This window comes from Sorex fumeus, unplaced genomic scaffold (genome assembly GCF_029834395.1).
Source record: "Sorex fumeus unplaced genomic scaffold, SorFum_2.1 ptg000037l, whole genome shotgun sequence".
NCBI lineage: Eukaryota > Metazoa > Chordata > Mammalia > Eulipotyphla > Soricidae > Sorex > Sorex fumeus.
This window is the reverse complement of record NW_026606094.1, coordinates 28,260,861-28,273,846: the sequence shown is the minus strand read 5'-3', so window position 1 is coordinate 28,273,846 and position 12,986 is coordinate 28,260,861. Positions and strand designations below refer to the sequence as shown.

The window sequence follows — 12,986 nt, the reverse complement described above, 5'->3', positions numbered from 1 at the left end:
TTGTCTTTGGATATTCAAACCAGTGATCCTGATGTTCAAACCAGTGATCCTTTCTATCCAGAGTAGGTAACAGTAAACATAAGAAATACAAGTTCTCGAAGAAAGATTCAAGATTACAGAATGCTACTTACTGAATTATATTTTTCTGGCTTGAACAAAAGAAAAAGATGGAGTTTTATAGAGTTAAGATACAAAGGAAAACAGTCCAGAGAAACAGAGAAGTGTTATCCTTCTCACAGTTTCTGTGAAATGATAAACCTTTTGCCGGCTTTCAAACATCAAAAAGTTTGTCATTCCACTCTGATAAAATCCAAACTGAAACCACATTCCCTCTGGATTTTTGTTTAGCATGAGTAAGACATTCACCTGCTGTTTTATCCTCCATAAACATGTCAAAGGCTATTCTTCCCACGGGGCCTGCATCTGCGGGGGAGCGCTCATGCTGGGGAACCGGGGCGCTGCTGAAGGTGTCCAGCATGACGGTCCTCTGGTCCGCAGAGCCCGAGATGAGGACATTGTCGATAGCCCAGTCATTCTGATCCAAGCCATCGTGTCTTGGCTGCCACCAGCGAAAGCGTGTAGCTATCTCTTTAGCATCAGGTGGGAGCAGGATATTCACAAATCTGTAAGAAAATGATGGTGGGAAAAAACTCTTGTCAATTGTCTCATTAAAGAAAAAGACTCACAATCAGAGCTTACAAGGCATGCATGTACTTTAACCCCGGTATTATCTTCCCAGATCACTCACAATCAGATATAAGAGATTGTATGTCACATGACAGGTGAGGGGAGGATTATCAACTAAAGTCATTTTTAAAAAAGCAATATAAACATGCATGATTTTTATAAAGCCTCAAAAGCTTCAATTTGAAGAAATAAAATAAACTCAACCATCCTCGAATTACCAACTTATTCTACCTGTTCTGGGTAGGGCTGAGGATTGTAATATGATTTAGCTTGCCAAGGGCTCTGAGTGTCTAAACTAGACATACTGTAATAGACACAGGTCAATCACAGATATTTTTCCTGTGACATAGAGACTGGTGTAATCTGTTTTCTTTCATCAGCACTTTGATTTTTTTCATCTCTTACGAATACCAGTAACATTTTTGGAATATTGCCCTAGAATATGGCAGAATGTTTGAGCTCTCAGTCTGACAGTACTCAAGCTATAATTACTTTATTTGTTGTAGTTTGGTGTTGATTTTGTCTTTATGCTTTACTGAAAAGTTTGCACTAAGAAATGTTGAGCAGGAACCATGGTCTAACAATCCCATGATGTGGTCCCTGCCTGATCCAGCCACCAGGACAGATGGGGACAAAGATGGCTCCATGCCTTTGGTGGTGGTGGAAACTTTAATGAGTAGAAAGGGGATATAAAATCACAATGAAGGCACTGGGGATATAGTTCAGTGATAGAGCACTTGTCTTGCATGTGATTTGATCTCTGGATATGATCCCTGGCATCACCAATACAAAGAAATTTATATAAAACACAATCAATCATTATGCACTTAGCTCTTGAGAATGTAGTCAAAATTCATAAAATCTGCCAGGGGAGGAGGGGAATGATTTCTTGAGGTTTATTTGTTCCTGTATAAAGTTTTTCTTCTTTTATCCATACATACTAAATTCACCTTCCTTTTCTCTCAAGGCTTCCTCTATTTTAGTGCTCCAAGGGCAGGACCAACAAATCCAAATGCACAGGTCTTACTGATGTCTCCTTTAGTCTTTTTTTTCCACATTGAAGATGTTTGGTTAGTTTAGTTTTAATTCATACAGTATCTTCCTGTTGATTTTATTTTTCCTCCCTCTTCATTCCTTTATGTCTTCATTGAAGTACAGTGTGACCGGAATAGTGAAAAGTATTCCAGATGGTAGCAGTCAAAGCCCACTTAAATTTTTTAAAAGTTGAATTTCCAATACTTTGAATTGGGTTTGTTTTTGGGTCAGTGATGCTCAGGGGTTACTACTGGCTTTTTCACTCAGAAATTACTCCTGAAGTGCTCAAGGGACCATATGGGATGCCTGGGATTGAACCGAGTCAGCTGTGAGCAAGGCAAATGCCCTAACCATTGTACTATCACTTCAGCCACAGACATAAAAAAAAACAGATATACCATGACTCACAGTAGTATTAATATTTACATTTCAGGCAAACATTATTGCACCATATGCAGAATCAAAGTGCCAAAATACCTCCACCACTATACCTAGGTCACTTTTTGTTCACATGCTCACTCAACTCCACTTCCACCCCCCAAGTGCTCCCCTTCCTCCGGCCTGGAAAACTCAATTCTGTTAGCAGAATCTCAGGGTTTATTTTCACTAGTCATTCTCTATTACTTAGCTTTGTTTCTTTATACTCCAAATATGAGTGAGAGCATCTACCATTTGTTTTTCTCCTTCTGACATTTGCTTGCCATTATCCCTTCCAATTGCATTCAGATTGTGGCAAAATAAAAGATTTCATCATTTCTTATAGCAGAGTAGTATTCCATTGTGTTCATATATGCACTTGTGTGCATATATCTTTCCCAATTAAAGTCTTTGTGTTCTGGGATAGAAGTCAAGGAGAGGAATGACTGGGTCATATGGTAGCTCTCTCTACTATAACATTTTCTTAAGTCTCCATGGTATTTTCCATAGAAACTGAACCACCAACAGTGAATGAAGGTACGTTTTCACCACATACCCACAAATACTGGGTGTTTCTGGTCTTTTTTGATCAGGTCATTCTCACTGATGTGGACATCATCATTTTAGTTTATATTTTCCTGATAATCAGTGGTGATGAATAACTTTTAATATGCCTTTTGATTGCATGTATGTGTTGTTTGGAGAAGTGTCTTAGCTCTGCTATGCATTTTTTGGAGGAGGGGCAGGGTTCATTGTTGAGTTTTGTGACTGCTTTATTTATGTTGACTATTCTCTGTCAGATGTTACTGTCACTGTCACTGTTACTGTCCTCCCATTGTTCATCGATTTGCTCGGGCGGGCCCACTAACATTGTGAGACTTGTTACTGTGCTTGGCATATTGAATACGTCATGGATAGCTGGCCAGGCGAGATACTCTCGGTAGCTTGCCAGGCTCTCTGAGAGGGACGGAGGAATCGAACCCCAGTAGGCCGTGTTGGCTGCGCGCAAGGCAAATGCCCTACCCGCTGTGCTATCACTCCAACGGTGTGTAAATATTTTTCCCACTGAGTAGGATATAGTTTTATCCATTGTTTCTGCCATGGTATAGAACCTTCTCAATTTCATGCAATACATTCTGTTAATGTCTGCTTCTACTTCCTTTGCAAAAACAGTAAAGTGAAGGAGCATCCTCTGAATACTCTCAATATTATAATACTCTTAATATCCTGGAGAGCTCTGCCAATGTTTACCTTGATGTATTTTATGGAATAGGTTCTTTAATCCATTTCGAATGGACTTTTGTGCATGGTATAGGTAGTGGCCAATTTATTTTTTTAAAAATAAGGCTACTCAGTTTTCTCAATACCATTTGCTGAAGTGACTTTCCTCTCTCCACTTTATGCTATTGCTTTCTTTGTTACAGATTGGTTATTCATGTATCTTACAGCTTGCTTCTTAACTCTCAGTTCTATTTTATTGTTCTGAGACTCTGCTTTTATACTAATGTCACAGTTTTGATTATTAAAACTTTATAAATACTATAAAATCAGGAAAGCAATGCTTCCCAGCTTCTTTCTCTTCAGAATTACTTTAATTATTCAGGAAAAAGCCTTTTTTATAAATCCTTAAAGAATGTCATAGGAATCTGGATAGAAATTGCATTGAATCATGCTTTGGGTAGAAAGGTCATTCTAACAGTGTTTAGAAGAAATAGTTATTTATTCCAATCTGTGAACATGAAGTATTTTCCCATTTCCTTTTCCTCCTCTATTTCTTTTAAAGTTTTCAACAAATAAATATTTTATTTGTTAAGTTGATTTCTAGGTATTTTATTTTTTGGACATGATTTTAAATGGGATTTTTAAATTATTTGAATTCTATATAATTTTATATAAAATATAACCTTTTTTTTGTATTTTAATGGGATGGAGCAAGAGCACAGTGGTAGGGTGTTTGCCTTGCACGCAGCTGACCTGGCCGAGCCGGGTTCGATTACTCTGCCCCTCTCGGAGAGCCCGGCAAGCTACTGAGAATATCTCGCCCGCATTGCAAAGCCTGGCAAGCTACCCATGACATATTCAATATGCCAAACACAGTAACAAGTCTCACGATGGAGATGTTACTGGGCCTGCTCGAGCAAATCGATGAACGGAAGGACAGTGCTAACAGTGGTTTTAAAGCCAGCTACGTAAATGAATAGATTTATAATTTCTGAAGTTTTTACTGGCATAATATTTAGACTTCTCTATGTATAATATGTGATCTGAGAACATAGATAGTTTAATTTCTTTCACAAATTGAATTCCTTTACTTCTTTTTTCTTGCTTAACTGTTGTGTCTGGGACTTCTACCACTATGTTGAGAAATGAGCATGATGAGTGTGGACATCCTTGTCTTGTGCATGACCTTAGAGGAAAGGCTTTCAGGTTTTGTTAAGTATGACATTAACTGTGAGTTTTTTTCTACATAGCCTTTACTATGTGAGATATTTTGTTTAGAATGTTTAAAAAATCATCAATGGATGCTGAATCTTGTCAAAAGATTTCTATTGATAAAATTATAAAATTCTATTGATAAAATTAAGATGTCTATTGATAAAATTATACGATTTTATTTGTTCTTTTGTTGATGTGGTATATCATATTTAATTGATGTGTGAACATTGAAACACCCTTGCATCCCTGAAATAAATTCCATTTGATCATAGTGTATGAATTTCAATATATATTGTTGAAGTAGGTTCACTATGATTTTGTTGAGGATCTTCACATCTATGATCATCAGGAATACTCTCTATAATTTTCTTTTTTTGTAGTTATTTGTTTACTTTTGGTATTAGAGTAATATATATTTTTTGGAGGCACATCCAGTGGTGCTCGGGGCTTATTCCTGACTTTGAGCTCAAGGGTCACTCCTGGCAGATGTTGGGGAACCATATAGGGTTTAGAGGAGTGAGCCTGGGTTGGATGCATGCAAGGTAAGTGTCCCATCTGCTGTACTCTCTCTCCAGCCTCTCAGGACAGTGTTGACTTTATACAGGAACTGGAGGAATTCTTATTTTCTTGACTTTTTAGAAGAGCTAATGTGGTTTGGAAGGGTGCAGCTTTTGCTTTGCCTGCTGTAGGAAGATGCATGCAACCCACTGCTTATCCAACTTAAGTTTGGAATGGGGTGGAATCTGCCCTCAGTCTAGTTTATGTTCTGAAGGGTTCAGAACTCAGCACTCCTTGCTGATATGGAGGGGACTGCTGATGTGTTTATGCTCTAAGTGCCAACCTGGAATCTTGCCTGGTTCAGTTCTTGCCTCTGGATGAGGTTTTGTAGTCATGGAACTTTAAGGCTGGGACATAGGTTTCAGCTTGTCCTCTTGTCCCCAGAATAACGGTCCATGTCTTCACAGTCTCTGATGGGGTCGGACTCCTCCCAGTATGAAGTTTCATGCTCCTTAGCTTTTAAGTCTGCGTCTGCTCTGTCTCACAGCAGAAAATGCCCTGGAGCCAGTGCTGGGGTTCTCAGCAAATTTCTTCAGAGGGGACGCATGTAAGATGTTGCATCTATATTTCTGTGCCTCAAGCATTCTAACTGCTCCTTTTCCTTCATTTTGTCCCCACCTCCAAAATGAAGATGTCTATTTTTTTGTGCATCCTTTAGACCATGATCAATGGATTTGGAAGTAAAGTTCAACTATCATTCCTAGACCTTTACCTATGTGATTATCGGCAGTTTGGTGATCACCAATCTTTCAACAAATATTTTCTAAAGTTCACTTCCTTAAGCCATCTCAATTTTGAAACTTATCTGCACACCCTGATTTACTGACTTTGATTTTTATAAACTTAATTAAATCTTTCAAACGTTTTAAAATAATATAAGAAATCTATGCATTCTTAAAAAGTACACAATCAGTCTTCAACCCAGAGAATCATTTTTTTATCATCACATATTTTCTCTTATTCCTAATTGAATTTTGTCTCTGAAAAAGTCTTGGTATATTTAACAACCTTTGGAGTGAAAATTTATCCAAGGCTGCTGAAAGCTTAAACAAATTATGACCATTTTCTCTCCTTGGTCAATTCATTTATCCTTCAGAGAGCTTATGTTATGCTTATCCTCTAGAAATAAGACTTCTTCCTCTGTATCTTCTTTTTCAAGTGTTGAGGAACACATACTTCTCCAGAGAAAGCAAGGAAATGGTCTATTCGCCCTACTTTTTTTCTAAGCAATGAGCACTATTTATTTCTTTTTGCATTATTACTCTATTCTACTGTGGAACACTTTGATTCTATTTGCACTCCTTAATCGGTGTCCAACTTTAATGCTGGTGCAGGATTTAAAACTTTGGCTGGTGGTAGAGAGATTTCTCAATTGCCATACTTCCTTTCTTCCTTCACAGCAAGACCCCATCTGTTTAGCGAGGTGAACAGACACTTAGAAGGAAGACAGCGTGCCCAGATTCCCTTGCATCTGGGTGTGCTTCTGTCACTAAGTGCTGGCTGCTGGAATATGAATGGACTATGGGCAACTTGCCCCATCCTCCTTCCTGCTGGCTTCGAAGTGGAGGAGCTAGACTTACTCTTTTGTACCCTGAATAAAGTTGTGTGCTGAGTGCAGCAGAAGTAACTAGAAAGAAAGAATCTGGGTCTCTGGTGCTGGTGGAATCATTATAGCAGTTTTCGAGCATTTTGTCTGGTTTTAATTTATATAAAAAAGATACTTTTATTTAAATTATTTTGTTTTTTTTTCTTTCAGAGATAAATAGCAAATCTAAGTGATCATATAACAGTAATTTAACATTGCTTTTATTTTATCTTTTTTAAAAAATTTTTATTTATTTTTATTTTTTATTTTTTGCTTTTTGGGTCACACCTGGCCATGCACAGGGGTTACTCCTGGCTCTGCACTCAGGAGTTATTTCTGGCGGTGCTCAGGGGACCATATGGGATGCTGGGAATTGAACCCGGGGCGGCCACGTGCAAGGCAAATGCCCTACCCGCTGTGCTATCGCTCCAGCCCCTTTCTTTCTTTCTTTCTTTCTTTCTTTCTTTCTTTCTTTCTTTTTTTTTTAAGACTGCCCCCTGGGTTTCCTGCAGTGAGTAATATGTCACCTACATTTCTTCTTTTGGGGATTTTATTATGCAAATAAAAGTATTTATTTATTTACACATTTATTTATTAACACATTTATTTCGTTCCTCCCTCCCCTGCTTTCTTCTTTTCTATTCTTTTTCCTTCTCTTTCTTCTCACTTCATTTCTTCTCTTTTTTATTTAAACTTTTTAAAAAATGATTGAGGTTCTATGTTAATGATGCTTTCCTGTACACATTCTTTTCTTTTCCTCTTCCCTGTCCTTCTTAAACCTATTTTAATAAATATACTCTTTTCTTCTGTAACAATTTTTAAAAATCTTTCCAATGTGTCACATTACTTTCTGCACTTTAAGATTAAATGTTTTATTTACCCCATTTTAAACTGAATCACTGTGAGATACAACAGTTACAAAGTTGTTCATTATTGGGTATCAGTCATACAATGTTCTAACATCTGTCCCTTCACCCATGTACATTTCCTGCCATCAATGTCCTCAGTTTCCCTCCTGCCACCTCCTCCCACCCGCCCCCCCAGCCTGCCTCTATAGTAATTTTCTTCTCTCTCTCTAAGGTTAAATGATGTAAACTGATATATTCACTGTTTTTATTAAGGGTTTTAAGATAAGACATTTAAGAATGGGCTCTAGGCTTCTTAAAGTGTTTCTAGGCATCTGTGTGTGTGTGTGTGTGTGTGTGTGTGTGTGCGCGCGCGCACGCACAAGCATTTATTTTCTAGCACCTAATTTTCTAGTACCTAATTCTTTAACATTAAATACTATAGATAAGTATATAAATAAACAAAATAAATACTATAAATACTATGTACAGTATACAAATATATAAATAAAGGCTTTCTGTTTTCATTTTCTCGAAAATGTTACTGAAATGACATAATTACCTCATACATACCTATTTATATGAGTTTTTGTACTAGATTTATTTACTCTTATCTTACTCTGGTACTGGAACACTGATTTATCTTAACATGAAAAATGAGAGTAGCTGTTGAAACCTCTTATAAACTTTACCTTCATGTCAGTCCCAGAGGCCCCCTTTCCAGCAAGTTAGCTGAGGCCCCGCTATGGTCCTGGGACTCACTGCTGGTCAGTCTTACCAAGATTTTTTGGTCCAATATGCTATTTATTAGAGACAAAATAGAGTACAAACCCAGGTTTACTATATTGGTCATAGAAGATTTCCATGAGCAGATTCCAGGTAATGCCTCCATTGACAGAATATTCCAAGAGAACACCTTGGTTACGGTTGTTCGGTGTAATCAGGCATCCATACATGAAGTAAAATTGGATAAACTCTGCATTAGTGAGGTTGAGATCCACAGTGACTAACAGTCGGCTGCAACCCTAGGAAAAAGAAGCAGAACACCACAGAACAGTGACGAGGGATCCTCATCACAGATTAGACAGGGTATTCTCTGGTTTCCAGCATTTTCTATTTTTTTAAATACGAATAATATTGTAACATTGATGTTATCATCTCTACAACTTTGGCATGGCTCTTCATGCAGGAGGTGCTCAGCAAATATTTGTGAACTTTGAAATTCAGTTTTAGTATTTACTTATATAGAACAATATAAGTAGACATTTTGTAAGAAAGTTATGAGTTGACATTAAAGTAACTGTTGTATGCTTTTATTAATCTACTAAACTGTTAAATTATTTATAGATGTTTATTAGATTTTTAAAAGACACAATTTTATTTATTTTATTTGATCATAAATATTTTTATTAAACACTTTAGATATATCATTTCCTTCTTAGAAGGACATAAACTTTTAATAAAACAGCATGTTAAGGTTACTTTAGTTTTTTATTTGTTTGTTTACTTATTGGTTTTTGGGCCATACCTGGTGATGCTCAGGGCTTTCTTGGGCTCTATGCTCAGGGATCACTCCTGGTGGTGCTCGGAGGGACCATATGGAATGCTATGGGTCAAACGTGGGCTGGCTTTGTGTAAGGCAACCATCCTACCCTCTATACTATGGCTCCATCTCCTAAGGTGAGTATTTTAATAGATAATTAAAACATGATTATATTTGGCAATTTCATATAGTTTAATAGCATTAGTGATAATAGTTGCAATGTTTTTAATCCGAAAGTTTAGGGCTTATATTGCCACTTATATCAATTTATTAATGTAGGAAGTTAAAAATTTCTTAGTTGAATGTATGAAGAAAACTAGGACACTGAATTTCACCTAAGTTAGAAAGAGTATGTGAACACTGCATTCTCAGTGTTGATTTATAAATGCTGTGTGCTCTGTGTCCTCTCATTATTCTTGGGTTGAAATGCTGAATAAATAGTATACTTCATTGGCACAAATGCAAATTCTAAGGGCACAGGGAAGTAAAGAAATGATAATACATTTATAACTTTTAAAAGTTTAATTGCCTATGAAGGATATTTAATTATGGTACTGGGGAAATCCTATTTTTAAGCAAATTAGGGCAGTGAGGTAGAATGACTGATAAAAAAGGAAATTTCCAACATTGCTTTATTCACAAATTAATCTGCTATAACCACAGATGTCTAGCAGGTACTCACAATTATTCTTTCTTGAATAATTTATAGAAAGGATTAATTGTTAACAAATTCAGGAAACCCTGAAGTTTAGTTTTCAGATTTTTTGCTCCTTATATCCCAAATCTGTTATAAGTAAGAGGTAGTTTTCCATCCCCATCCTCACACAGTGCAGGCACTTTTTCCCAACTGGGTGAAAATTTATTTAGGTCATGTGCGTGTGTGTGTGTGTGTGTGTGTGTGTTTGTGTGTGTGTGTTGCAGTGCTAGAACTGAACTCTGGGTTTCACACATGTGAGCCAGGGACTCTACATACCTGGTTATTATTATGTGTTTTTATTTTATTTATTTTAAAATATTCACTTTAATATGTCTTTACCAACACTGCCCTCAATACTAAATTATCCCCATCTCAAGTGGTTGGTGATGGGAAAATATTAGAAATGTCATTTTATTAGTCTTTATAAAGTTGTAAGTTCAGAGATGGACCATTCTTTTCCCTAAGAAGGAAATAACTGTCTTCTTGTGGGGGGGGGGCGTGGGAAAGATCCTGGGGAGGTGATAGGAACCTTGTGTGCAACTGGGGTCACTTTTTTATTTGCTTAAAGAAGGTAGAGTTCCAGTGCAGGGGGACACTGAGTGATTTTTTTTTTCTTTCTGAAAAGGAACTGGTAGGCCACAAACACTGAGAAACCTCTGATTTAGAATACCTAAAAAGCATGCTGATGGGGCTGGAAAGAGTACAATGGCTAGAGCCTTTGACTTGCAAGCAGCATCCTAAGTAAGTCTCCGGAACAAAACCAGGAGCAACCCCTTAAGCATTGCCAGGTGTGGCCCCCAAACAAAACAAAACAAAACAAAAAAAAACACTGCATATTGACTTGCCAATTAAAATTCAAGAGACTCAGTACTGGAAGAAATCAGTAAATGCAGAAATGAAAACCCAGCCACAGGACACTCACCCCGCTGAAATGGAGGGCCATCCCCGAAGCCACTGCACCACACACTGTACTTAATTTCCCTCCATTCACAGCGAGCCAGTTCTGGTTGGATGGAGCGCGATTGAAGTTGTCTTTGAGTTGGGTTGGAAGGGAGGTCTCAGGCTCATCACAGTACAGGCCACCCCATTGCTCATCACAGCTGGGTGTGGAGCAAAAGAAAGGAAAGGCAACATCAAAGCTCTCACAAGTGTATTCACAAAGGAGGGAGGCCCACTTTCCTGGTTCAGGATGATGAAAGGTTACTTATCTCACAGAGCTGGCCAGAATTTACCTGCTCTTCCTCACAGTGCTTTAGATTAGAAATGAAACTATGAATTAACCGCCTCTGGGCTTTTCTGAACTACTGGTTTGGGTTTATAGCTGGAGAGCATGAAACAATTTCAAAGTATTTACTAATGCCTTGTCTCTAATGACATATCTGTGGACCTTAGGAAAAAACTACCTGCCAGACTAACCTTGGGTCCTAATAATTTATTAAATTGGTCTAACAGAGTTTTTAGGGCACTACTACAAACAACAGGTATTTTAGATAACCTCTGTTATTTCTGATCAAAGAATTAACTTTTCTGTTTATTGTATGAGTAAATAGGAGTGTCTGAGAAGATTAAGGATCTCAGAGGTCATTCTGGTGATGAACTAGACTCATAGCTATATAGAACCTAGAGGAGAAGATATTACATACTCTCTATCAGTATCTTCATTCATAGGCCTCCACTGAACAGCATGATCTTTCAAAATAAAGCAGAGACAACTATAGTAGACCTACACCTGCCCCCCACTTACTTAAACACACTTTGTTTAGGTACTTTCAAATATCATAAGGGTCTTTAAGAGAAACAAACTAAATCTCACCACCAGATAGATATGCCTGATAATTAGGGTTCGATATATACATTCTTATGCAAACACCATTATCATAAGTAATGCATGCAATTACTTATATTCAGATTGAAGTGAGAAAAATGGCACAGGATATTTTATTTTCAGTCAGAACACAATGAACTTCTGAACTTTCTTTAATGTCTTTTCTAAGACTCCGGTGTATCACAGAAACACAGGAGGAAATAAAATAGTCAATTATAATTCAGCCTTTCTCTGACAAATAGCTATTGTTCAATTTCTAATTTCTAGAAAGAATAAAGATATAATATCCATCAACTCCATAGTTAGTTCAAGTCATATTTCAAGAAAAAATGTGTAACCCCAGGTAGCTGGGGAGTGATTAAAAAAACACTCTAAAGAACTTTCCTGGCTGGAATGAATGAGAAATTTCCTACAGAAAGAAGAAGAAAAAGAAAATCTACTTACACACAGTTTCCTTGGATACACCTTCCGTGGCCACTGCACATATCTACACAGCCGTCCCCAATGTAGACATTATCTATTGCCCATGTCTGCTGTTTGTCAAAAGGAGCTGGCTGATGCCAGCGGAAACGAGTGGCTTGGGACCTTTGAAGTAAAAGAGAATTATAATGAATGATGCAGTAGAAAGGGGGTTGAGATCTGGAGTGCCTGAATGAGTGCATGGAAGGGAATAACATTATAGCTATATTTGATGTAAAACCTGGATGAACAAAACCAAGTCAAATTGAACTGCCATATCTTGAGAAAATATTTTGAGCCTGTGATCTTTCTGAGCCTTTGGAATGTGAAGTAAAACAGAAACTCAAAGTGATCCGAAAACTACCAGTGTCAGAGGCACAGTTAGTGAGTTCTGAGGTGTGGGGGGAAAATACTTTGGGCTGAGGCCAGGGTTGCTGATAAATTATATGTGCAAATTAGAAAGAGATGCCTGCATCTCAGCAGCTGTTAAGCCTTATGCATGTGTCTGTGAAACCGGATGTGGGCTGAACTTCTACTCCTAATTCCTTCCTAGATGCAGACAGTTTTGAAATCAGGTATACAGGTCTAGTTCGCATAGCATTCCTGAGGTACTCTCACAGTGAAAGAAAGTCTTAGGAGTGAGAGGAGTGAAAGGCAGAGAGATCAGCAAACACTGGATAGACTGACTGAGAGAATGGTACTGATTTAAATGTAATATAGATGGAAACCAGAATATATTCTTTCACCACAGAGGCCGAAATCCATGGTTCATTTGCGGCTTTGAGGAGCATCTTGTTTAAAGTCACACACACAAAAGCCTGTTCCAGAGACGCTAGATGGCAGTAAAATTCAGACAATGGCTCAGGCGTCAATGGGTTTGAACATTCAGAGATGGGGAA

At 37.7% G+C, this 12,986-nt stretch overlaps 1 protein-coding gene across 1 annotated transcript in view; it reads right to left on the bottom strand.

Moving 5' to 3' along the window:
* RELN (reelin) overlaps positions 1-12,986 on the bottom strand; it is a 511,483-nt gene that overhangs the window by 38,902 nt on the left and 459,595 nt on the right. Inside the window, exons 47-50 of the mRNA XM_056118569.1 lie at positions 12,073-12,213; positions 10,726-10,903; positions 8,395-8,588; positions 367-623 (exon numbers count right to left, since the gene is read on the bottom strand). Of these exons, the coding sequence (XP_055974544.1) occupies positions 367-623; positions 8,395-8,588; positions 10,726-10,903; positions 12,073-12,213 (770 nt within the window). The remainder of the gene's footprint in view (positions 1-366; positions 624-8,394; positions 8,589-10,725; positions 10,904-12,072; positions 12,214-12,986) is intronic.